The sequence below is a fragment of the Chenopodium quinoa genome, unplaced genomic scaffold (assembly GCF_001683475.1).
Source record: "Chenopodium quinoa cultivar QQ74 unplaced genomic scaffold, ASM168347v1, whole genome shotgun sequence".
Taxonomy (NCBI): Eukaryota; Viridiplantae; Streptophyta; class Magnoliopsida; order Caryophyllales; family Amaranthaceae; genus Chenopodium; species Chenopodium quinoa.
Window position 1 is genome coordinate 562864 of NW_018745523.1, and position 25801 is coordinate 588664.

Sequence of the window (25801 nt, forward strand, 5' to 3'; positions counted from 1 at the left end):
AACACAAAATTACTAACACAAAATTTGCTAGATGGGGTTTTGTATTGATACGAAATTTTATTTGTGTCATATGATGTGTTATATCTGCATGTAAAAAAACATTTAGTAAATAAAACATAAACATATAATCGTTGAGTATCCCAAATTAATACAATGTAAGTGATAATTAGAAATACTAATATAAACATAAGATTTTAAAAATTAAGCTAAAAATTACCTGGCCATTGATGACCAAAAATTAACACAAAATTCTCTTGATGGGGTTTTTTATTGATACGAAATTTTGTTTGTGTCGTATGATGTGTCAATTTATAATGGTAGAAATCATAAATTTTAATTTAATTATAAGTAACGAACAATTTGTATTTTTTATCATAAATACTGTCAAAATTTATGTTATAATGATAGGTATCAAAGTTTATTATAAGCGTTTATCATTTAAATATTTCTTGGTATATTTTATTTGGATTTCTTATACTCGTAGTATTGAATTAATAAATTTATCTTTTCCTATATTTTTACTTTATTTTTTTCATTAAAATAATTTAATTCGTGGATTATAATCTACGTGGCATTAAAATTTTAGATATATCAAATCTTATTCGTTACTTTTATCTAGGTGGCGACATACTTTTTTAATTCAAAAATAAAATACAAATCTTTCTTCTTATTGGTCGAAATAAGTATATTTCTTACGTGGCGCTCCGAATGCTCTCCAAAAATGCTTACGTTATTTATATAATATTAGATTTTATAATATTATGTTTGTACAATCTATAATTAAGGATATATTAGGTTTTTTTCTTTTTCTTTTTTTTTGGACACAAGGATATATTAGTTAAAATGTTATTGGATTTGTTTTGATTTATATATAATTTTATTATATTAGGAAACAAATTTAATATAATAACTTTCCTAAAACACGGTTGGTTTATGATAGATAATAGGAACCTAGATATTATATCCGGAATCTACAACAAATATTATCCTGCCTAATATAATATCTATCAGTTTAGCTGTTTAGGATTGTGGATTCTATTACAGTATCATATACATTAGGTCGGTTTCATAAATCTATATATTGAGATAAAGTAACAAATAAATCATATGGTTAAACAAAGTCATTACAAAAAAAAAAAAAAAAAAATTCAATCATGAGAGTGGCGAAGAAGAATCTGAAGAAGAGTAGTAACGATGGCAAGTTTTTATGGTGGAAAAAGATTGAGAGAGATGTGTCTCGTCTTGGAGTTACGGCGGCATTCGATGTTAAGGCCGAAAAGAAGAGGCGCAGGGAGTGTCTGGCCGAGCTAGAGAAGGTAAAGAAGAGGAGAGCAGAGACGGCAGGGCGACACGAGGAGTTGTTGTTGTTACAAAGAGAACGAGCTAAGGCTGTGGCTCATCATGACTATGACTTGAGTGCCAAGAAAGAGGACGCGTTTGTTCTTCATCAGAGTCTTGTTAGGTCTAGGATTTGCTTTCGTCGAGGGGCTGCCAAGCCTATTGACATTCTCACCTTAGTATATCATCATGAGTTTAATGTGGATGATTATGACCAACTTTTCAAAGGGTTATCTCTTGGACAACTTGAAGAGCTGTATTATGATGTTCAAGAACTTCTTAATCATCATGTTGAGGGGGAGTTTTGGGAGGCGGTATTGGTGATTTGTGAGTGGGAGATGCGTGAAGAGGCTAGGAGAAAGGATGACTTATCTGTTGTTGGTGGTGTGCATCCGAGTGTCGAAACGGATGTGAGGGACTACTTGCAGGGGACTAGTAGTTACAAAGAGTTGGTAGCACTACAATCACAGATCGAGTCAGAGATGCGTTCTGGGAAGGCCAAGGTGGTTGAGTATTGGGAGGCGGTGCTTAGACTGATTCACCTTTACAAGGCTAAGATGTTTCTTAAGGACTACCAACACGACAACTCGAAAGACTTCTTCCAAGAAACCATCAGCACACCAGAGTTGGAGGGCTCTTTCGAAGAAGCAATAATTGATCCTGAAGAAGACGGTGTTATGTTGGATGAAGGTGATGTTGGAGTTGATTCCAACGCTCCAAGAAAGCCCAAGTACATGGTCAAGGTTCATACTGGTTACTCATGGAACGCGTATAATAGGACACATTATGACCGAGATAATCCTCCTCCCAAGACTGTCCTAGGGTACAAGTTCAGTATCTTCTACCCCCATCTTGTTGACAAAACCAAGGCTCCTACGTGCTCAATTCAGAGAGACGGAGACAGTGCTGAAACATGTGTATTACGATTCCAAGCTGGTCATCCTTACCAAGATATAGCGTTTCGAATTCCTAATATGGAATGGGAGTATTCGCCTAAAAAGGGCTACAGATGTACCTTTGAAAAGGGGATGTTGCGTGTGTTTTTCAACTTTAAGAGGTTTCATTATCGACGATGATATTATGTGAATTGTATGTGTAGACAATAATTGATACTTTGATTAATGACTACTTCTATTTTAATAGAAATATGTAAAGTAATTCATTTAAACAAGTTATGTGGCTTTGTATGATACATTCTTGATCAATAAACAATTCTTAGAGCTGTTACATGACTGGCTCAACTTGATTGTGTAAGGGTCTCAGTCTTAAATTGATTGTCCACTGTAAAATGGATTAAATCAAATTGCTTAGAAGCATATATATATAAAAAAAATAAAACGGCCAAACAATACAGACAGAATATCTACAAGTGATCTATCATCACAAAAATTGCATATGCTTTGCTGATGCCACATGTGATTTTGAATTGTTGCTGATGATTTTATACCAGCCTTTGATCCGTTTATTACATTCACTTGCAGCTGGGAATATGCGCCACTTAATTGCTGAAGCTTGCATGGCTTGGATTCTACTTGATATCAACATACTTTTGGCCTCCTTTCAACCAAAAAAAAAAAAAAAAACCTTACTTTTGCCCAGGATATGTTAGTGGTCAGATCAATCTTTTGTGGATCTTGATATGTCTGATACATGTATGCTTTTCTTGTGATCATCTTCTGCTGCTTGTTTTCTCTTTTGTGTATATTTATTTGCTGGTTGCAGAATAGTTATTGTTCAGACTTGGTCTCTTCGCGAGTTCTAGTAGGCTACCAATTGAGCTAATAGGCTTCACAATCAAATAAAGGTTTAAATTCTGTAAATGAAACACAATGCAAACTGAAAATAAAACAGCTTCAATAAACATGTAAATGCAAGTTCTAAGTCAAACATTAATTTCCAAATGTACTTCGAGGGATATAAAGGAGGTAAAAAGTACACAAACCTGTGTACAAAACGAAACAACATTCATTGGTTTTGATATAATATGTGGTAACAATAGCCTTCAACATTGAAGATGGTATCATCAAATCACAAACGTCTGACGAACATAGAAAAATGGATTACAACGAAAGAAAATTAAAAGGTTTATCACTCAAATTTAACAAAATCAGTCAAAACAACCTCACAAAAAGGGGTAGAGAAACGAAAACAAGGTTAATCATAGCATAATCCACGAAAGCATACCATCAATCAACCCAATAAGGCCTGCTGCAAAAGAGGAAAAAAAAAAAAGAAAAAAAGAAAAAAAGAAAGAAAAATTCCAAGAACTCAAGAAGGTACCAAAAACTAGCATATTGATCTTAAGTTTGTATCACAAGTAGGCATAGTATAGCTTTAAACACTTAAGATTGAGTGCAACAGAAACTTAGCTCTTTCTACATTGTTTTAATGGACCTTTGGAAATACTAACCATCTCAAATTACACGAAATGAGTTGTTCAATCCCCAATTAACAAGCAAGTTTAGAACGTTCAAACTTATATTGAAAATTTAAAAGGATAATCACCTTGAACATAACCGAGTCCTTTCCCTAAGTAATGTTGGGAAATTATCTAATTTCCAAAATACAGCCAATCTTTTTTTAATCCGTCCACGTCAGTTAAGGAAAAAAAACCGGTTATTTTTTATCGGTCCAGCAACAAACCGCTACTTAAAGTAGCGGTGTTCTAGGAATAAACCGCTACTTCATACACCTTCGTTCAGGTACTGTGCTTGAGCTCAAGAGCTGCTCAAAATCATCATGTACCTTAGTTCTAGACCTGTGCAATAGGGTGGGACCCCATTGAATGCCCTGACCCGACCCGAGCCAACCCTCCTTATAAAAGAGGAGGCCCGCCCACTGCACAGGTCTACTTAGATCCCAGAGCTGTATAAAAGAATGTGCACCTCCATGTTCTTCTTCAAATCATACTCGCGAAAGAACATATAATTGTCATTAGACCTGGTTATTGGGCGGGTTGGGTCAGATCGGGGCGGGTTGGGTCAGATCGGTGCGGGTCAAGTCAAGAGGGTCACATTTAATAGGGTCAATAGCAGGTCGTGGGGCAATAGGGGGTCGATAATGTAAATGCCAACAAGATATCAATTAAAATAATTATTGGACAAAGCCATTATTAAATATATATGTATACAAATTTATCAATGTAACTATTTTTACATTATCTATTAAATTGGGAAAATATTTTAGCCCTATATTGATCCTACCCCAATAAGGGTCCTGTCCATTTAAAGCCCTTTAAACTTGACCCTAACCCTATTATCATGGACTACCCTACCCAATAACCAAGTCTGATTGTCATAAACTTATAATTAAGTAAGACCCCTAAACATTTTACCCTTTATGAAAATTAAAAATAGATCAATATATATAGCAAACTGACGTCAATAACCATCTATGAACTTGAAGTCAATAACCAACATGCAACAATTATCAATTAAGCACTGAATCCAATCAGACTTAGAAAGGAATCCATAAACAAATAAAAATAAATAAATAAAACCCAAGTGATAATATACCAACGTGAGTGTGCTCAAGCAATTTCTAGTTAAATATCTAGTAATTTATATATTAAGCTGGAAATCGCCCAAAAAAATCATTAATTCTTCGAAATTCTTCCTACAAAAAAAGAAAAATATTCGAAATTCGTAGAGTATAAGTTACCTTTGCATTTCAGAACAAATTTATTGTTGCATTCAATTTTTTTATTCAATCTGCGCTTTCCTCAAAGGGTTCGTATTTGCAAAATTTCCACTTTAATTGCTCAACTCAACTTGTTTCATGCAAGTTTATGAACAAATTTTGTTGAATTTGAGCAAAAATAGAAGAAAATCGATGTGATTTGCTTCGATTTGGAGCGGTTACGGTGGATTTTAGAGAAAATAGGGTAATTTAGAGAGAGTAAGTGATTGGAAATGTGAAATGTGTTTGAGGAGATAGAAAATCAGATGTTTTGGATGGAGTTGGGGTTGGAAAGCTTTGTAATTCTACGGTGGCCTTCAGGAATTAAAAAAAAAAAAAATTATATGAAATACAAACTTTTTTTCAATTCTATCAAGTGGGATTTTGATTTTGCAAAATTAAGCATAATGTCATTTTTTTTGTTTTATGGTTAACTTTTAAAACATATTCCTGGATCTTAAATATCAGTTTAAATTTTTGGTTGAGTTGGTCCACTAACATGATATCAAGAGCAATGACGCAAAGGTCATGGGTTCGAATGAACGTTTGGTTCGTTAAATTGGAATGGAATACCTATCAATTCAGGTCAACGAGTTGGATTTGGGTCAAATTATCTATTTCGGATCATTTGGGGTCGAGTTTGGGTTATCTCTCAGTAAATCGGGCTTTGGAATCGGGTCGAGTTAGGTCGGGTTATTGGGTCAGGTCAAGAATTGACATGTCTAATTGATATGGAATCTCATATAAGGGAGATACGGATTCTAAACCCCATACTTGTCTAAATTGTTTGGTTTATTCTTTAGAATGACACTACTAGAAAACAGGTCATTTCCGACGGAAAATTTCCGTTGGAAACACCCTGAATTCCTAGGTCGGTGTTCTAGGAATAAACCGCTACTTCAAGTAGCGGTTTTAATTTCATACACCTTCGTTCAGGTACTGTGCTTGAGCTCAAGAGCTGCTCAAAATCATCATGAACCTTAGTTCTAGACCTGTGCAATAGGGTGGGACCCCATTGAAGGCCCTGACCCGACCCGAGCCAACCCTCCTTATAAAAGAGGAGTCCCACCCACTGCACAGGTCTACTTAGATCCCAGAGCTGCATAAAAGAATGTGCACCTCCATGTTCTTCTTCAAATCATACTCGCGAAAGAACATATGATTAATTAACACTAGCCAGCTAGCCTTTCGGTATCGGTCTCGTGAAGTATGTCAGATATTAGAATTTGTGGACTAGCCACCAAGTCATAAAGTGAAGATGTTATATAGATCAGAGCAACAACAAACATATGTGATAGAGTATAAAACATATTCTTGGACCACATCTATCAGATTAAGGTTTTGGTTGAGTTGGTCCACTAACATGGTATCAAGAGCGCAAAGATCATGGGTTCGAATGAACATTTGGTTCGTTAAATTGGAATGCAATACTTATCAATTCAGGTCAACGGGTTGGGTGTGAGTCAAATTATCTATTTTGGATCATTTGGGGTCGGGTTCGAGTTATCTCTCAGTAAATCGGGTTTGGAATCGAGTCGGGTTACTAGGTCGGGTCAGGAATTGACATTTCTAATTGATACGAATTCTAAACCTCATACTTGTCTAAATTGTTTGGTTTATTCTTTGGCATGGTTTCTAAAATTCATTCAAAGAAATGAATGGTGAATCTTAAGGGATAAGGTGGGTATGGGACTCTAGGGGATGGGGTGGAATTAAAACCCCTTGGTATGAGATTCCACACCTAAATTTGCCTAACCAAACAAAATAAAATGAATGGAATGAATTTTAACTTTATTCCAATTCATTCCAAAAACTCCAACCAAACGACCCTTAAGTAAAATGGATTGAAAACCTTAAAATAAAACGATAGATAAATTAAAAGAGAGGTAGGCAATTGTAACATTATTATAGTTATAAAATAATATAATTGTAATAGTTAGTAATTGTAAATTTGTAATAGTTACTTTTCAATAGTTAATTCTCCACAACCTAGAGTTTACTATATGTTCTATCATTCTATGGGGAATATATAGTAAACTCTAGGGTGTGTAGAATTCTCTATTGAGAAAGTATAGATTGTACTAGTCTAAGAGAGGACAGTGCCTATAAATAGGCTCCCCTTTCATTATGTGACATTTAGTTTTCACAAGCATCCTCACTCTATCACTCTAAAGCGTCATTTCTTAGTAATTTTCCGACGGGATTGAGAAGTTAGTAAATTGCATCCACATGACTCACAAGTCACAACAATATATCAATAAATTATTAAGACAAAATTTGCCAATAATTTACATAAATCAACACATGCTTTACAAATAAATTAATTAACGTGTGTTCTTCCAAATTGTGAACCTATTTAAATGTAATTGTTGCAAGGTTTGATGTAATGCTTATTTGTATTCATGTTGGTTAAAAAATAGTTAATGAGATTCTAAAACCATAATATTTAATCCATTCTCGAAAGTTCGACTCGCTTTTTATTTGGAGTCAAGCCTGAAAGTTTCCTATTTTGTAAATTTTTAAGTTTATCCATCTATCATAGTTAACCATGAGTTAAAGTATGAATAAGTCATTTTAAAAAAATTTCATATTACAAAGTAATTTAGCACGCTTCATCCTGATATCCGATAATAATACTTTTTATAGTTGAGATACACACGGTACTCTTTTAAATGTGCATTTGTAAACCTTTTAAGGGAATATTCCTACTCTTAGGAGCGATTCGGAAGGCAATCTCTTCATAAAAAAAGGCTTGCATGAAACCTCAATATATAGGTCTTAATGCAGTTTCCATCTTTCTCAGTTGAACGCCTAGGAGATTTACGTAGAAAACTATAATATATTAAACTTGTAGCCTTTGAACAGACTTATACTATGTACCTTACAATCACAGCTCTTTCAACGACAAATAAATTAAGCAAATCTATAACAACACTTTTTATCCAGTAAAACATAATTTTTATCATTTGTAATTATTTTTGATGTGATAAGGAATAATCCAATTATTGAAACCGACTAATGTGATATTTGCTTTGACTTAGGTGACTTTTCCTCTGTGCGTGAGTATTTGAAGTATATTATTATTATTATTATTATTATTATTATTATTATTATTATTATTATTATTATTATTATTATTATTATTATTATTATTATTATTATTATTACAAAAACCTACAAAGTCAAATGATTTACAAGAAATTAGTGGGGAGCCGAGATATAATCTGGGCCCCCACCCCTCTAGGTATAGCGAACCCAATCTTGTTGAAGATGTGAGCAGCCACACGAGCACCAATATCCTGAGTCCTAGCGAACGCCTGAACCCGCTTCAGCAACGCAACAGCATCCTTCTCTAATTCCCCCAATGAAGAAAAGGAGAAAGGAAGAAAACTATAGCCAATAGCCCTGCAACGCGCCCCATACTTGTCTCGCTTCCGCTGAGCCGCAGCCAATACAACACGACCAGGAACGAAGTCAGACAACCTAGAGTGTGTCAATGGAGAAGACCCCGTCAAGTCAACACATACATCTAGGCCTCTGTCCCAGGAGTAAAGCAACACATCTGCTGGCCGAAGAGCCCCGTCGTTCCCTCCAGTCAACCCAACGTTGACCTCCTTCCTTGCAGAAATCCCAGAGCTGAAACAAATATCAACAAGGGTACCACGAACCACGTTGTGCCGATGTTTAATACCCACCATCCCAGCACAAGACACTGCATGATCCCCATAAATGTCCCCATCAAAAACCCTTGAGCAAGCAGAACAAGGTGTCGAAACGGAGAACAAGGGAACACCCAACCGAGAGCAAAGAACACAATGGTAAGTCTTACCATTCATAGTCTGACCCAAACCTGATATCGGGACCACTCGCAACCAGGCAGAAGTGTGATCCCCCTGCTGTGACTTCCATAAGGCAACCTGACGCGGAGATAAGGAGAAAGTGGATTCCACAGATGCAGTGACCTACGTGAAATATATATCTGCCAATTTCTTCATGAATTTGGGGGCAGCGATCTCACTAGGGTTACGCAAAAGGTCAGTCTCCACAGTCCTATTAAAAAGACTAAGAGCGCCATCGAAGGCCGGACTTGGACCAACAATACCAGAATTGCGAAGAAGCGAAGCCTGAAGACCAGAAGACTACAAACACGACGCAAGGAAGACATAGTATCGAACATCACCCGCTGAATAGACACCCGATCCACCATAAGAAAAAGGTAAGGTGGCAAGTCGCCATTGCCAATCACCAAAACCTGGCCCCGAAGCAGTTACAATGCGCTCCAAAGAACCCCGAACGGCCACATCAAAAGAAATCTGGGCCGCTTCAAAAAGACGAGGAGGACAAGTGCGCATAGAAAAGTAAAGTTCTGACACCCTAGTACACGCACGAAGCAGTAACAACTCACATTGGGGATCCTCAAGCTTAGCAACAGCATCCATAAGCACAATGGTCTTATTATTATCATTATTATTATTATTTTTATATGGTCAAATTAAGATTTATTAAACGTGTTAAAAATCCTTATGAAATAAGAAAAACAAGATCGTGGGAGTTTATAACTAATGTAGCTTTTTTTGGCAATTATGATAACAACCAATCGGACTTTCCTGAAAAAAAAAAGTCTAAATAAAGCGTTATTTCATTCTAATGTCCTGAAGAATTTTACAAAAGAACATATCATATCCATGACTTTTTGCTGAATTGTTTAAATTTTCTATTATTACATATTATGACATGCAAAAGAGGCTAACAAGTTTTATTTAGTGACATTGTAGACAGTTAAATAAGCTGTTTCAAGAAAGCAATTATTAATCAGATAAATCAGACGAGGTATGACTGTAAGTAATTAACTTGGTGAATTAGATGAATTACAACTTCACCATCTTCAAGGAAACCGGTCCATTTAGGCAAGGCGTCACGAATGTTGTATTATCTCTTTCTTCCTCTTCTTGTTTCTTGCCTTAATGAGCCAATCCTCAAAATTAATCTCATGAGGTATCGAGCCCTAGACGACTGAATCCGTTAAAAATAATTGAGGTGAATTGGGCTTACCACTTAACCTATAATGTTTACATTATACCCTCAAAGCAGAGTAAGCAGAGAGAAAATAAATGAGCAATAAAGAACAATGACACACTATCAAACAGGCTGGTTGCTATACCACATTTCATTTCGGATGCATGACATAATAATACTCCAATTATCGGAACAATTCTACCTTTTATAATCTGTTCATTTGATATCTGATAGAAAAGGGGCTAATTAGCCAACCTTAGAGTATAGTAAATTACGGAGTAGTAATGCTATACAGAAGTATATGATGAATGATATACAAGGATTATACTTTATGGCATGTACACTCTACACATACTGTTATACAGACGTTATGTGTTACAGGCTACCAGACACGGAGTCATTCAGCAACCAGACCAGGTTCACCACAGAAAGCATCAGGCTCAAATGATCTAGCAGAAGCATCATTGTAAACTCCAGCTACAACCCGATCTCCAGCTTCATTTGAAAATTTCCAGAGTTCCTTCTGGCTCCCTTCATAATTTATTAAGAGAGCAACACTTATAAATAAAGATATTGCGAGTGCAACCAGTGAGTTTTTCAACCTGATTAGAACCGGCTTCACCTGGAAATCAGACACGGATGTAGATAATGGTAAGAGTGCAACTACCCCTGGCCCCAAATAAAGAGTGAAGAAAGAATAAAAGGCAAGATGAAGACTCCATCTCAGACCCAATTTTTGTTGACAGAAACAGTTCCAATGCCTACTACTACTATATCAAAAAAAGACTCCAATCCACATATTGTATTAGCAAAGAATCCATTTTCAGATTGTTCACATACACAAGTGGAAGTTAAGCATGCTCAAGAACATTCATCTAGCATACAACGTGGGCAATTAAAACAAGTGTAGAACCAACTTGACTTTCCTACAAAAACGTGTAAATTGTTTTTTCTTTCTAATATCCTGAACAAATTTACAAAAGAACATTTCATATCCACGACTTTTTTGTTGATTTTTTAATTTTCTATTCATCTTATATTTTGGCATGCAGAAGAGTCTAACAAGTTTTATTTAGTGATATTGTAGACAGTTAAGTAAGCTGTTTCAAGAAGCAATCATTAATCAGAAAATTCAGACGAGGTATGACAGCAAATTCTGCTTTCCTTCTTTCAAAAGCAAATGTCACAGTTTCTCGTGGGAATTATTTTCCCCAAAAAAATACAAGTATGGAGCATATAAGAGCCAAGGTCTATGATTTAAATTTGTTACAATACTTTGAAAAATGACAATTATGTTGGGCTGTTTGCGAACACTTCAAAATAGCCGGCGAGTCAAAAATTAATGAACAAAGACAATTCAACGTAAAACAAATGAGCTGCCATGAAAGTGGCAAAAGCCTCACATGTTATTATATCAAATAACAAGATTCTACCATTGTAGACCTTGATCTTCAGAGGATGGGAGTTTAGGTCTGGAGAGTCTTTTTTCATTTTCTTTCGATTTATCTTATGTTCTCCCAAATGGTAATTTATGCATATCAAGTTACACCATTGTACTCCATACTTCTTTCAGAATATAATACAGATTTTTTTTCCTAACTTCTAATCAAATGAACATATATCATTGAACATGAAGTTATAGTCATACAACCTCAACAACCCTGCAAAGCATATCTATACTAATAACTTCAACAAACCATTGGTGTACATGTGATGTGTCACTCACTCCTACACCTTCATGGCTTCACCTCCCTTAAAAATAAAAGGGGAAAATTGAAGCAGACCTAAAAAATACCTCTAGGGATGTGACCTAAAACCCTTCTTGGACTCCATCATTTATAGCTTCTTTAACCAGCACTTCTCTCTCTTCACCCCATAAGAAGCTCGATCAAAACAATATGTGCAATATAAAATGAAATAACAAACCTGAAATGAGCCTAAGAGGCGATCACGTGCCAAAATCTCAGCAGTCTTGACCCATATCTGCAATGACACAGAACAAATTTGAATTTTGTAATCTTTTATTCAAAAAAGATTTGCACTCAGTCAAAAATTTGTTTTACTTTTTGTCTTGATGAGGGGATAAAAATAAGCGATTAGTGAGTTCAACAAAGCAAAAGCAAACAGTCACACAGAGAATTCCTAATTTAATAGACAGAAATTTACTTAATAATAATTTATTTATTTTTCTTTTTAAAAAAAAAAGTAACATATTTTCTTAAAGTCATTACCATAATAAATGGTGCCCATTCCTAATGTATCACTACTCCCTGTTCCAGTTATGTTTCCTAGATATTTCATGCACAAACTTAAATAGACGTTCCAGCCTCCCGTCAAAAAAAAATTAAAAAATAAATAGACGTTCCAGCCTACTAGTGCAGGCATCTTCATTTCTGCTACCCAATAAAATAACCCAACATCATACTTCAGTTAAATCAGAAGTTGGAAGAAGGCAAAGAACAACATTTCCCCTACTGTCTTCTCATTGATAGCTCTAAACAGCAGGGTGGCTTCACTAAGAGTAAGCACTGCATTCAGCTCTTTAAATGTTCACGGCATATTCTTGTAGAATAGAACTCCCTGGGTTGATCAGAATTCATATATTGTCCTCTACCAAATGGCATTAGTTCAAGCCTGAACATTCAGAGCTTTCTGTATTTTGAAACGTTCAGCCTTCCTCTGCTTCTTTAAACAGTTTCATGACTGTAAGTAATTAAATTAAACAGAATTTTGATACTACCAGAAATGGTCAAATTTGGATCCTACTTTGGAGGTTTGGATTCATTAGGAGGGTCCTTAGGGTCAGATCATAAAACTGAATAGAGAAAGCTAAATCTTACTAAAAAATTTATAGACAGACAAGTATCTCATTGAGAAACTTCTATTAACAAATTAAGTTCAAGATATCCCAGGAGTGGTTACAGCTCAAATTTATATTACAAAATCATGATCAAGTTGTCTATATACGTCACCAGAAACTAATATTCATAGCAAATTGCAAAGAAATAAAAACAATTTCTATTCATTAGACAATGCTATATGATCTAGCACCATAAATGGTACTACAGCTACTACTCCAATCCCAAACCGCAGTAACTTTCTTTCTGAATAACAGATTTTTATACAGCAAATTTGATAACTAGGTCAGCATCCTAAGCCATTCAAACTCAATTCCTCAAAAAACCCATGACTTTGATTGTGCCTTAGTGAACTAGATAAATTACAACTTCCCCATCTTCAAGGAAACCGGTCCATTTAGGCAAGGCGTCACAAATCTTGTATTATCTCTTCCTTACTCTACTTGTCTCTTGCCTTAATGAGCTTAATGACTCAATCCTCAAAATTAAGAGGTATAGGGCCCTAGACACTAATTGAATCTATTAAACTAATTGAGGTGACTTGGGCATACCATTTAACCTATAATATCACGCTTAAACCCTTACAAAGATATGAACATCCAACTCAAAATTTGAGATACTTCCCACCAATTTCATAACTGAAGAGGATACTAAATCCCTAAAACATAAACTCATGCATTAACTCAAAAAACACTACACATCTTATACTAGAAACCTCTTTTTTGATAGATAGCAACCATAGGAATTCAAGGCACAACAAAGAAGAGTAGAAGGAGAAAAACATGTTGCTTTTATCTAGATGAAAGCACAATGATCATGGGACTCTATATTAGGATTTTTACCAAAGAACCTAGGGTTCAGCTACTCCTTTAATCCTCGAAAGTAAGGCATAAGCTTCTGCATCAGATAAAAGATACCAACTGAGCTTGCACATCACAGTGTTAGCAACCCCGGGGGTTACTCGATCATTGTCCTGATATTCAAACAACTTTTTTCTCCTGGTTTTCAATGATGATAACTATGCAATAATTGCTCTAACACTAAGGAACTGAGATGAGTGATGGATGTTGCTTTCAAAATTTTCAAACCTCAAAAGAAACTAGCTCCTCAATTTCTCTCAATGATCCCTAGAAATCAAAAAGACCCATGTTCGCCATTCACAAACTACACCTTCACCCATAAACTCACTACATTTTGCCATTACAATTTTCCATGTATAACTCCAAAGTTTACAAGGGCTCAAGAAGACAAAATTATTTTTGCAAATTAACATAATCCAATGCAATTCGTAATAATATTATTCAAATAACAATAAATAAAAAAACTCGAAGTATTAATTACTCAGTTTCATTCAAAAAAAGTTCCTACTTTTCATTTCAATATTTCAATCAACTTTCCTAAATTCTCATTATCTCTTCCAAACATTAATCTTTGAGAAAATTCAACTAGAACCAATAGAAATAAACAATATGTGAGAGCAAAAAATATACCTGACCATCATACCATCCTGTCTCCTCATCTGAAATCAAACAGAAAACACATTCATCAGACACATACCCACAAATCAATACATTCCCCACCCTCCCCGAGGCCAAATTAAGCAATAATGCGCATCATGCTCTCGAATGAACATACAATTCAAATTCAGAAAAACACTAGTAAATATAGAAGATCACATTACATTCAACAGTGGCACTGAGTAAGCGATTGCCCACATAAGCCCAACCCAAATACATCCTCAAAACAGCCAAAGTAACAACAAACAAACCACTCGTAACCGAACCCAAAACCACTTTAACCGGGTCATGATCAAACCCGACTGACCCAAACCAAGAAACGGGTAATCCTACAAGAAGACCAAAGGAAAGACCAGTGGCAAACAATCTAGAAGCATATTCAACAAGATCGCCTGATGCCCATGAAAAAGGGAAGGAATTTGATAGATTTTGGTATTCATTAATGGGTTGTTGATCTAATGGAACAGGACACTCTGTTCCTGGAGGGGTGCTGTAATTTCTGAAGAATTTTGAGGGGTTAGGGTTTAAGGGAAGATTGAGTGATCTTTTTGGGGGAAAATTGAGGGTTTTGGATGAAGGTAGGAGAGAGAAAGGGGTGGAAAAAAGGAAGAGAGATGAGGGTGAAAGAGTGGATTTTGGTGAGTTGAAGGAGGTTTTGGCCATGGCTTTAAAAGCCATTATCTGAAGAAGCAGAAATTTCTGCCAAAATTTTGCCAGAGCTATAGTTGGTCATTCTTGAGACAAAAAGCTATATTTAGCCTTGGTTTAGTTTAACTTATGTTTACTCATTTTAGAAAAAATAAATTCAGATCAGATCATTCTTTTATGTGTAATTTTTTATCGTTAAATATCTTTAATTTCGTAATGAAAAAAATTATGAAAATTACATATTAATAAAATACACATTATTACAAATCTAACAAGATCACACTTGATATATTTCTTCCTTACAAATAATAATAAAAATATAGTCTTTTGGGTACTTGTTGGAATAGTCTCAATGAATAGATTATTAATTTTCAATTGTTATAATTTATACTTATTGATAACTAAAAATATTATTGATCAAAGATTAGCATCGGTATACGTGCCCAAGTGAAATGGAGTAAGTATTTAAAAACGGAGAGAGTATATTTCTTCGAGTTACTGATTTTTTCTGAATTGAAATTAATTTCTCTAAATAGAAAAAAAAATTTATTAAACTAAAAAAAAATTTACTGAATATTTTTTTAAAAAAGGTGAAATGAACAAGCCCTTACAGTTATTACATTTGTGCACGAGTACAAGTACTTGGTCAGATTACAGTTCTATTCCAACAAACACTTTTAAAGTTAAGAACCCAAACTCGGGTCGAAAAAAGCCCGACAAGCCTATCATATTTTGTGGATTAGGCATGACATTTGATGTTAAGGCTCGGTCTGAATTTTTAATCACCTTTACGTCATTCTTATGAGTTATGACTCATGAGAGAGCGGCAAGGCAAGAACAATTATGTAAACAGTACGAGACTTGATTTCCAGGATTAATTGTTTTGGATAATACCTCCAAGATTTAAACTAACTAAGCCAGGACTTGTATGTAAGAGGTTTTAATAGTCATTGTTCACTGTACGTACTTCTTTATAAAGCATAGTTATTGATTCAAACTTTGGATTTTTTCCAATGTAAGCTCTATTATAAAACTATTTTGTAAAGTAGACTCGTGGCCAAACTATTTACCAAATTAAGCTTTTAGGGTAAAACGCTGTCTTGGGCAGCGTTTTATACCCTGGTTTTTTTTAAAAAAAATCAATGTGTTTTTTTTAAAATTTCGTAATTTTTAATAATAAAGAAATAAAATAAATAAAAGTTACACTAAAACGCTGACTAAGTCAGTGTTTTTAGTGTTTTTTTTTTTTTAAATTTCGTAATTTTTTATTAAAAAAAAAATTACACTAAGCGTTTTTAGTGTAAATTTTTTTTTTTTTTAAATTCTTAATTTCTGATTTTTTTTTTTTTTAAAAAAAAAAGTTGCACTAAAAACGCTGACTGAGTCAGAGTTTTTCGTGTAAATTAATTTCTGATTTTTATTTTTATTTATTTTAAAATCAAAAATTACGAATTCTTTTAAAAAAAAAAGTCAACATGTAAAACGCTTTCTCAGACAACGTTTTACACTTTGATTTAAAAAAAAATCAAGGTATAAAACGTTGTCTCACACAGCGTTTTACCCTAGAAGCTTAGTTTGGTAAATAGTTTGACCACGAGTCTAGTTTACAAAATATAATAATTGTTTCGTACACCCAGGTTTGGGTAGTAGCATGGTACACCCGAAAGAACATCACCCTATGAATAAAAGAACATTATCTATAAATAAAAGAACATTACATATAAATAAAAGAACATTGCCTATAAATAAAAGAACATTACTTATAAATAAAAAAACAAAAAATCATAGTTATAATAATTTATTATACATTACAAATGAACATACAGTACATCAAAAAGAACGTTACATATAAAATATAGAACATTACATACAATAAAAGAACATAACTTAAAAATAAAATAACATTACATATAAATATAAAAGAACATTATCTTTTTGAAAAAGAACGTTACATATAAATAATGGAAAAATGCTACTACCCAAACCCATGGAAGAAGATGATGAACAACAATGGTAGTGCCAAAAATTCAAACAATCAAGTAATTTCATGATAATAAAGCTTTATATGAACAACAAACATTATCACAAAACACAAAATATAGGTAAAAATAACAAGCAAAGAGAAAGTTCACTATTGAAACACAACCTAGGGTTTCATATTCATGAAGTAGAACAAAGATGAACAAAGAAAGAGAAGTCATACCTCAAATGAGTAGAAAACCCTTGTAAAGTGAATTAATAGTGGAAATCAAGCAAGTTGAACACTCAATTGCAAGTTTTTTAGCCAAAATAAAAAATACCCAAAATTCTCAAATCATGAAAAATCCGAAAATTTGGTTGTGAAATTCGGATTTTGGAGTGTAAAATCTAGTGTAAATGTGTTTGTGAGTGATGAATTAAGCACATAAAAACTATAGAAATCAAGAAATAAAATGGAAGAATAAGTTAGAGGGAGACGAGGAGAGTATCGAAAAGAGAAAACGAATGAGTGAAATGAACATTACATATAAAATAAAGAACATTACATATAAATGAGGCTTCATAAAAAAAACATTACATATAAATAGAAGAACATTAAATTTGTCCCAATGTTCTTATATTTATATGTAATGTACTTCCGGGTGTACCATGCACATGGTCACCCCCTCCCACCCCCCCCCCCCCCCCTCTACCATACTATTTTCATACAAAATAGTTTTGTAATTAGATTCACTTTGGAAAAAAACCCCAAACTTTTCCCACATAAACTACATGAAAAATACTTAGAAGGGTGTTTAGTTCATCAAATTAAAATGAATTATATACTTTATTAATAGAATGTTTGAAGAATCATATCATATTCAAGACAATTAAACTATATGCAAATACATGTACCCAAAAGTTTACTTTATTACATACATACCCAAATTTCTTTTTTTAGATTCCTTAATTTCTTACCCTAGTTTCATTTCGATGTTTTTTTCCTCTCCTTTTTGTCTTGAGTTGAGTCCTAAGCTCCCTAACCCATATATTCTTTCAATTTTTTCACTTGCATAGGAAATGTGGGCAATTGGTAATGAGGCAAGTAAATAAGAATCGAAAAGTAAATATATTAAAACAAAATTTAGGGTGTGTATTATACTATTATTCACTTATCATAAACAATATTTTTTCCTAAAAAAGACCTATTTTAACTAGTTTAGGTGTACAAATTAGCTTAGATCTTACTTTAGCTAAGCTAAACTTTTAAGAAATTATTTTTCCTTGATCCAAATTATTTGATCTTGTTTATCCAAAATTACATTTCTTTTTAATAATAATAATAATAATAATAATAATAATAATAATAATAATAATAATAATAATAATAATAATAATAATAATAATAATTGGGACTGGGCGATGCTCCAGGTCATTACTTGAGGTTGATCATTAACATACGCTTTAATTTCTGACTAGATATTAATATTTTGTATTCAACATAAAATGTTATATAGTTTGGTGGTAAGACACTCAATACTAAAATTAGAGGTAGCATGTTCAAATCTTGTAGAGATTTTTTTTTCAAATGATACTCTTCCCTATTTGTCCCAAGAAAATTCTAACAAAAGTAATTAGAAATACATCATTAGTTGACAGAAGCAATAATGTCACGCACATTGAGACCTGTATACAGTGGCGGATCTTGGCCGAAAATATTAGAGGAGCCGGAATTTAAATATTTAACCTCTTGTTCAAAACTAATCACTATGTCCCAATATTTTATAGGTAAATATAGGTTATTTTAGTTCATTAACTAATAACTTACAATAATTTATGGGAGGCCGGGCCCCGAATAACTCCGGTGAAAGTTCCCCTCTGCCTGTATATTAAGGTTTCATACTAGTTCTCCTTTATGAAGACATAGCACTTCGAATTGCTATGATAAAGGCTAAAAATTGCTAATAAAGAATCTTTCTAGACTCCTTTATTATGAATAAATCCCGACAAACATGAACACCAAATGCAGTATTTGATTTACCAATTCTCCAACAAGTGTATTGAAAGTATGGGGTTGTTTATGAAAATCCAACAATCTATGTTCAACAAAATTGTGCCACTCCATTCTTTGGACCTTAAATAATATACATACACCACTATCTCAACCTCCTGCACATGCCCGTAGCTAGTCCAGACAGCCGAGGCGCTTGCCCAAGGCACACAGATAGAGAGGGCCCATTTTCTCTAAACTTGTAAGTCAATAGTGTTAGGTTACAAAATATATGTGTGTATATTTAATAATGTTTTTGTATGTGGTTTGGTAGTTAGATGACTTGAACTTTACTCCACATTCACGTAGATTTTAGATTCGATATACATCTTATTTTCTTCATTATTTTATATTGAAAAATGCATACTTCTAGTATTTTACCATTCTACTAAAGACACATTGAAATAGAGCAATATAATTATCATTTTCGACTCTATTATTATAAATATGTATTTGCAAAATTCCTAAGCTATTGGAGTGTGAACAAATAAGTGATCAATTTCAATTGCTAGAGAGGATCAATCATGATGTTATTTTATTTTCGGCAATATTATATACTCCGTAGTATGCATTTTAGAACACCTAAACATTTTTTAAAAATTAGATTGTAATGTATTTTATAGCAACTAAAACTAGATTATTTATTCAAATAATTAAATTAGGTACGATTATAGTAATAGGGCCCCAATTTAATTTATCGCCCATGGGCGTCCGAAATCTCATAAACTGCCCTGCTACTGCATACCCTCGAGAAAATTAATATTAACACACTCATAATCATGCAGGAGTGAAACATAACCAAGTCCATAAATCAATTATTTATACATAAGCTGATAAGCACCATGACAAGGGTTATAAATGATAAAAATTGCTCCATTATAATCAAAGAATGAAAAAAAAAAGGCACAATATAATAATGTGTTGCATATACCCATTAATCACCAGAATGGCTTGCCTTCAAAACTACTTGATCAAACATATCACACAAACCATGTTGCTCAAGAACCTTAAATCAACAATATTATTATTATTATTATAGCCATTAAATTCCTTCTCAAATTTATCACAAAAATCAAGATTATTAAAATCACAAGCCCCATTGTTAGCCACAAATTTAGCATTGTCATAATGAAGGACAAGAACACACCTTGAAGTTGAATAACATTGAAGTTGGATTCTGACTAGATGATTAATAGAAATGAAGGACTTCAACTTCTTGCAAACACATTTGCATTGAAGTAGCGGCTTCACTGATAACCATGGTAGAATTTTGTACAAAACTATTATATCTTGAAGAATCTCAAGATTCTCAACGAAGTGTTGAGTATTTCATGCCATTGTTTTTCTTGGAGTTTCCTTGTCATCTAGGGTTTTGGAGCATATTGATGTGGCGGAAACACCACTTGAGCGGCTTTCTTGGGGAAGTTTCTGGAAGCTATTGGATGGAGAAGACATAGTGAGAGTTTGAAAGGAGGAAATAGACACTAGTAGAATAAAACGCTAATAGCAACTGACGAAAAGTGACTTTTAGTAATTGGTGCATGTGGCTGCTATAACAGGAGCTGCAATTGAGAATATTATTTGTACTAGATGGAAGTCCATGCGATGCACTATTTTTTCATCTAAGATTTTTAACTATTTGATTTATTGTATTTAATAATTTTAGACAAAATTACAAAAGTTTAATATTTATTTTTTTTACTATAATTTATAATAAATTTATCAAATATAAATAATCTGTAAATATGATATTTTTTCCGTTATAAAAAGTCTTTAATGTGAAATGATAAATTTTTAATAATTTAAATCCTAAATTTTTATTCATTGTTTTACCATATCTTTTATTTCGATAGAATCACCAACCTCGTCCACAACCAACCTACTACAGCAATGGATAAATTGAACCGTAAAATGTTAGCCAAACCGAAATTGATATAAATTAAATCTTTACATTTATATAAAATAAATCAATATATTTACCAATAAACGAAAAATTGTTGCGATATAAAATCAAATCTATGCATTGGAATTTTTTCATCATCTCCAAAAATAACCAAAGTCATTCGTATATTAATTATACCACATTTAATCATATGCCATTACATAAACAAATAATCGTTAAGTATCCTAAATAAATACAGTGTAACTAATAATTACAAATATAAATTTAAACATAAGATTTTAAAAATTACCTGGACATTGATGACCTAAAACTAATACAAAATTACTAACACAAAATTTGCTTGATGGGGTTTTGTATTGATACGAAATTTTATTTGTGTCGTATGAAGTGTTAGATTTGCATGTAAAAAAACATTTAGTAAATAAAACATAAACATATAGTCGTTGAGTATCCCAAATTAATACAATGTAAGTAATAATTAAACTAAAAATTACCCGGCCATTGATGACCAAAAATTAACACAAAATTCCTAACATAAAATTCACTTGATGAGGTTTTTATTGAAACGAAATTTTGTTTGTGTCGTATGATGTGTCAATTTATAATGGTAGGTATCACAAATTTTAATTTAATTATAATTAACGAACAATCTGTATTTCTTATCATAAATACTATCAAAATTTATCTAATAATGATAGGTATCAAACTTTATTATAAGCGTTTATCATTTAAATATTTTTTAGTATATTTTTTTGGATTTCTTATACTCGTAGTATTGAATTAATAAATTTATCTTTTCCTGTATTTTTACTATATTTTCTTTCATTAATATAATTTAGTTCGTGGATTATAATCTACGTGGCATTAAAATTTTAGATATATCAAATCTAATTCGTTACTTTTATCTAGGTGGCGACATAATTTTTTAATTCAAAAATAAAATACAAATCTTTCTTCTTATTGGTCGAAATAAGTATATTTCTTACATGGCGCTCCGAATGCTCTCCAAAAATGCCTACTTTATTTATATATATTAGGTTTGGCGCTTGCCAGCTGCTAATAGTCATTGTTCACAGCTGGCGCAGTTATTGGCCAATTGCAAATAGTCTTTTTTATTTTTAAACTTAAAAGGTATTATTTGCAACTGGCCTAGTGTTACTCTAGCTTGCAAATAATTTTGGCGGAGGACTATGCCAGCTGCGAATAATTATTATTTGTAGTTGGCCTAGCACCCGACCAGTTGCAAATAATACCTTTTTAAGTTTTTTGTTTAAAAAAACTATAATGCCAGTTGCAAATGCTTATGTTTTTTTTATATTAAAACAATACTACCTCCATTAACAATTATTTGCAACATTTGCCATTTTCGGTTGCTATCTATTATGTGCAACAATTTTTTTCTTTCCACTTTTAGTAACTTTTTGCCAACAAAATGACCATATTACCCTTACTTAAACAACTTAGACATTTAATTAAATCACTAACCTAATTTAACTTTTTACCTAATGAATCTGATTATTGTAATCATTTTCACCAAAAATCATTCATCTTCATCAAAATCATTCATCTCCCTAACCCTTCTTCAATTGAAATCTCTAGAATTTAAACCCTATCCTACATTTTGGTTTATCTTCCCCCTTCTCTCTCCTATTGCGATTTGGGTTTGGGTTCGTCTTGTCGTGGGTCCGAGTTCGTGGATTTGGGTTCGCCTAGTTCGTGGGTTAAAGTTCGCGGGGTGGTTTTAGGGGTTTCAGATCTGGTTCTTGGGGGTGGCATGAGTTTCAGGGGGATGGGTTTCAGATCTGGTTCATGGGGGTGGCGTGAGTTTCGTGGGGATGGGTTTCAGATCTGGTTCATGGGGGTGGCGTGAGTTTCGTAGGGATGGGTTTCATATCTGGTTCGTGGGGGTGGCGTGAGTTTCGTGGGGTAGTTTTAATTAGAGGTTTCAGATCTAGTTTCGTGGTGGTGGCTTAATTGGGAGTAATTCAATTCGTGGTGGTTCCGATTTAATTGGGTTTCGTGGTGGTTTGTTGGGTTCGTGTTGGTTTGCTCGATTCATGGTGGTTTTGGCTGGTTCGTGGTGGTTTACAATGTTTGTGGTGGTTTGCTGGGTTCGTGGGTGGTTTGTTGGGTTTCGGTGGTTTTGGCTGGGTTCGTGGTTAGGTTTCGCTAGTTTTGGTGGTGGTTTTGGGTTTTGAGTGTCGGTGGATTTGGTGGTTCTAGTGGTTGTCAGTGGTTTTGGTGGTGGTTCTGGTTCTGGTTCTGGGTTTTGGTGGTTATGGGTTTTTGTTTAATAGTTTTTTTTTTTCTTAGGTAGATGTAGGGAATATTTCAAACATCAACTTTGAGTCCCATTGTGATCATGCATTTAAGTATGGTGGCGTCTAAAGGGAAGGAAGCTAGAGATGTAAGAATCGCCAACAAGTTTTAGGAACTTGTAAACCGTTCACGGGTGTGAAGGTTACACCCCATTCACGATCACAGAGATCGTTAATTCTATAGTGGTCCGGAACCATGACTAGATATTTGGGGATGATGGTACAAATCCAACCTAAAAGAAATTGAACCCGCCCTAAATCGGCCTCTACTTAATTCTTATGATATTCATGTGCGCTTTTCCGATCATCATACATACAACAAGTTAGCCCTAAACCTGTTTAATCTATGTTGGTTAATTATCAATGCACAATCAAATCTAATATTGGTGATCACTTGAATTAAAATCATATTAAGCATAAATCACATTATTAATTATCTTATTAGGCGTGATTTCAAGTACAAATTTCCTTTAAACCTGCAAAAAGGGTGTGATCAAACAATAACAATCAATTATGAATAATCAAGCAATGTATAGTTAATTGACACAACAATCATCATCATAATCAAATCATCAAAGCATTATTAGCAAAATCCTAGGCATGATACTAAACGGATCAATAACAAATCCTAACATGTCACTAAATAATAAAGATCAAAGCATTAGCCTAAACATGATACTGAAAACATGATATTAGGAAAATTAAAATAACACCCTAACATGATACCAAAAATCATAAAAGCATCCTAACATGATACTAGGAATTAAAATAACATTTTAAACATGATTTCCCATATCAAAGGAATAAGGATAGTAGATCTACTCACTTTGATGTCTCGTATCTCTTTCTATCAAAAGAATACACACGTTAGTAACTTCAAGAAAGGTTAAATCAAATTAAATAAATCAAATAAGAATTGAAATATAGATTTGGGACCAAACCCTCAAAACTGTCAACCTTTTGACAAGCTTTAGTCGTATCACCTAATCAAAAGAATTACCTAAATCCTCTAAATAAAGCAGATAGGGAAGTAGGGTCGAATCCACAGGAAAACAATATCTTTCTATTCCTAAATGATTAATATAATCTAAATTATTAAGTAACTAAATTGTGTTGTGAGAATTAATCTAATTAAGGAGAATAAATAAACTAAAGCAAATTGGAGAAATCAATAAATCAAAGCCTAGTGTATAGGTTCATCAATAAATAATATTAAAGGCTAAAACACAATAATCAATAATCAATCATCAATGCATCAATTAATCAGATCATAAAAGACTTTCGCTACGTATTACAATCACAAAATTAATCAACCAGTATTAAATCTCTATCTCACGAATCTTGACTTAACCATTTATAAATTAACCTGCCTATTGAAACTAAGCCTAAACATCAATTCTCATCTCTCGAATTTCGAATCAATATTGCATAACTCATACAATTAAATCTGGCCAAATCTAATTGCATAGCATTAAATCAATCAATAGGAAATCAATCAAGCATTAACAATCAACAATAATAAATTACCCCTTCATATTACTTATGGATCCCCATAAACCCTAGTACTAAACTACTCGTGCATAATTAAAACTAAACTAAACAAAGCAATTAGATTAAACATGATTAAAAGAAAGAACAATAAATTAAAGAAAACAAGTCAATAAATTAGAATTCTCAAGCAGCCATCAATATCAAAACTAAAATAAACATCAAAGCAAATAATATAAACCAAAGTCCAAGAATACGCTATCGAAAACTAAAACTATCTCTAAAGCTAATAAAACAAAAGTTATTGAAAAGATTAACTAATCTTAAAACCATAAAGCTGCTAAACGAAAGCTAATAATAAAACAAAAGCTAATAAATTAAACTACTGCTACCGAGCTATCTAATGAATGACGCCAGTGATTAAGGACTTGAGTATATTTATACAAGTCCCAACCGACTTAATTCTCCTTACAACACACTCACCCGGTCGGGCCATTAGTCCGCCCAATCGGGCCCAGCCAAAAATCACGCCCAGCAGGAACATTAGTAAAGCTTGGGTCGTTTAATGCTTTGGCCCAATCTTCTACTCTTTTGCTTGGTCTATGATTGTAACTCACTTAATCAAGCCCTTAATCACCGAATTAAATTTCTTTTATTAGTCTTTGGGCTTCAAATATACGGTCATAAAATACTATTCGACTCTAATATTTCGTAGTGGCTCAATAAACTCGGAAATTATCATAATTCTGCAAATTCTTGCAAAATAATACCAACTCTACAAAAACACTAGAAAACGTATACTAGCAATAAAAATAGCTCCGCATAGCTCAAATAAGCACAAATATGACCGTGGGACGGGAAATAAAAATATATATAAAATAGACTCATCACCCTTTCACGTCGAGGTCGAAGTTGACTTGGAGTATTCAAGGCTCGTGAAGGAAGTATGGTGTTAGGATGTGTTTAGGCTAGGCTAAGAAATTAAGAGAGAGAAAATAAGCTTTTAGCTTAGAGAGAGGGATTAGATG

At 33.3% G+C, this 25801-nt stretch overlaps 2 protein-coding genes across 2 annotated transcripts; one reads left to right on the forward strand and one right to left on the reverse strand.

The window, feature by feature from the left end:
* Positions 1-744: 744 nt before the first annotated feature.
* On the forward strand, positions 745-2012 carry LOC110715419 (cactin-like; the record flags this gene model as incomplete). The annotated part of the gene is made up of 1 exon (XM_021894003.1): positions 745-2012. A coding segment is annotated over exon 1 (858 nt), but the record flags the coding sequence as incomplete, so codon positions are not given.
* An 8204-nt stretch (positions 2013-10216) lies between these two features.
* On the reverse strand, positions 10217-15149 carry LOC110715489 (uncharacterized protein ycf36-like). Its single transcript, XM_021894068.1, has 4 exons — positions 14572-15149; positions 14381-14409; positions 11959-12015; positions 10217-10654 (listed from the first exon to the last, which is right to left on the reverse strand). Exons 1-4 carry the CDS (start codon positions 15083-15085, stop codon positions 10430-10432), a joined length of 825 nt encoding a protein of 274 aa, XP_021749760.1. The 5' UTR covers positions 15086-15149; the 3' UTR covers positions 10217-10429.
* Between the last annotated feature and the right edge of the window lie 10652 nt (positions 15150-25801).

Excerpts from the sequence above, each read along its gene's own strand:
- LOC110715489 (XM_021894068.1), bottom strand. The coding sequence starts at position 15,085 with ATGGCTTTTAAAGCCATGGCCAAAACCTCCTTCAACTCACCAAAATCC. Across the intron at positions 14,410-14,571 it reads ACTCAGTGCCACTGTTGAAT|ATGAGGAGACAGGATGGTAT; the intron begins GTAATGTGATCT and ends GTTTGATTTCAG. Across the intron at positions 10,655-11,958 it reads GCCTCTTAGGCTCATTTCAG|GTGAAGCCGGTTCTAATCAG; the intron begins GTTTGTTATTTC and ends TCTGATTTCCAG.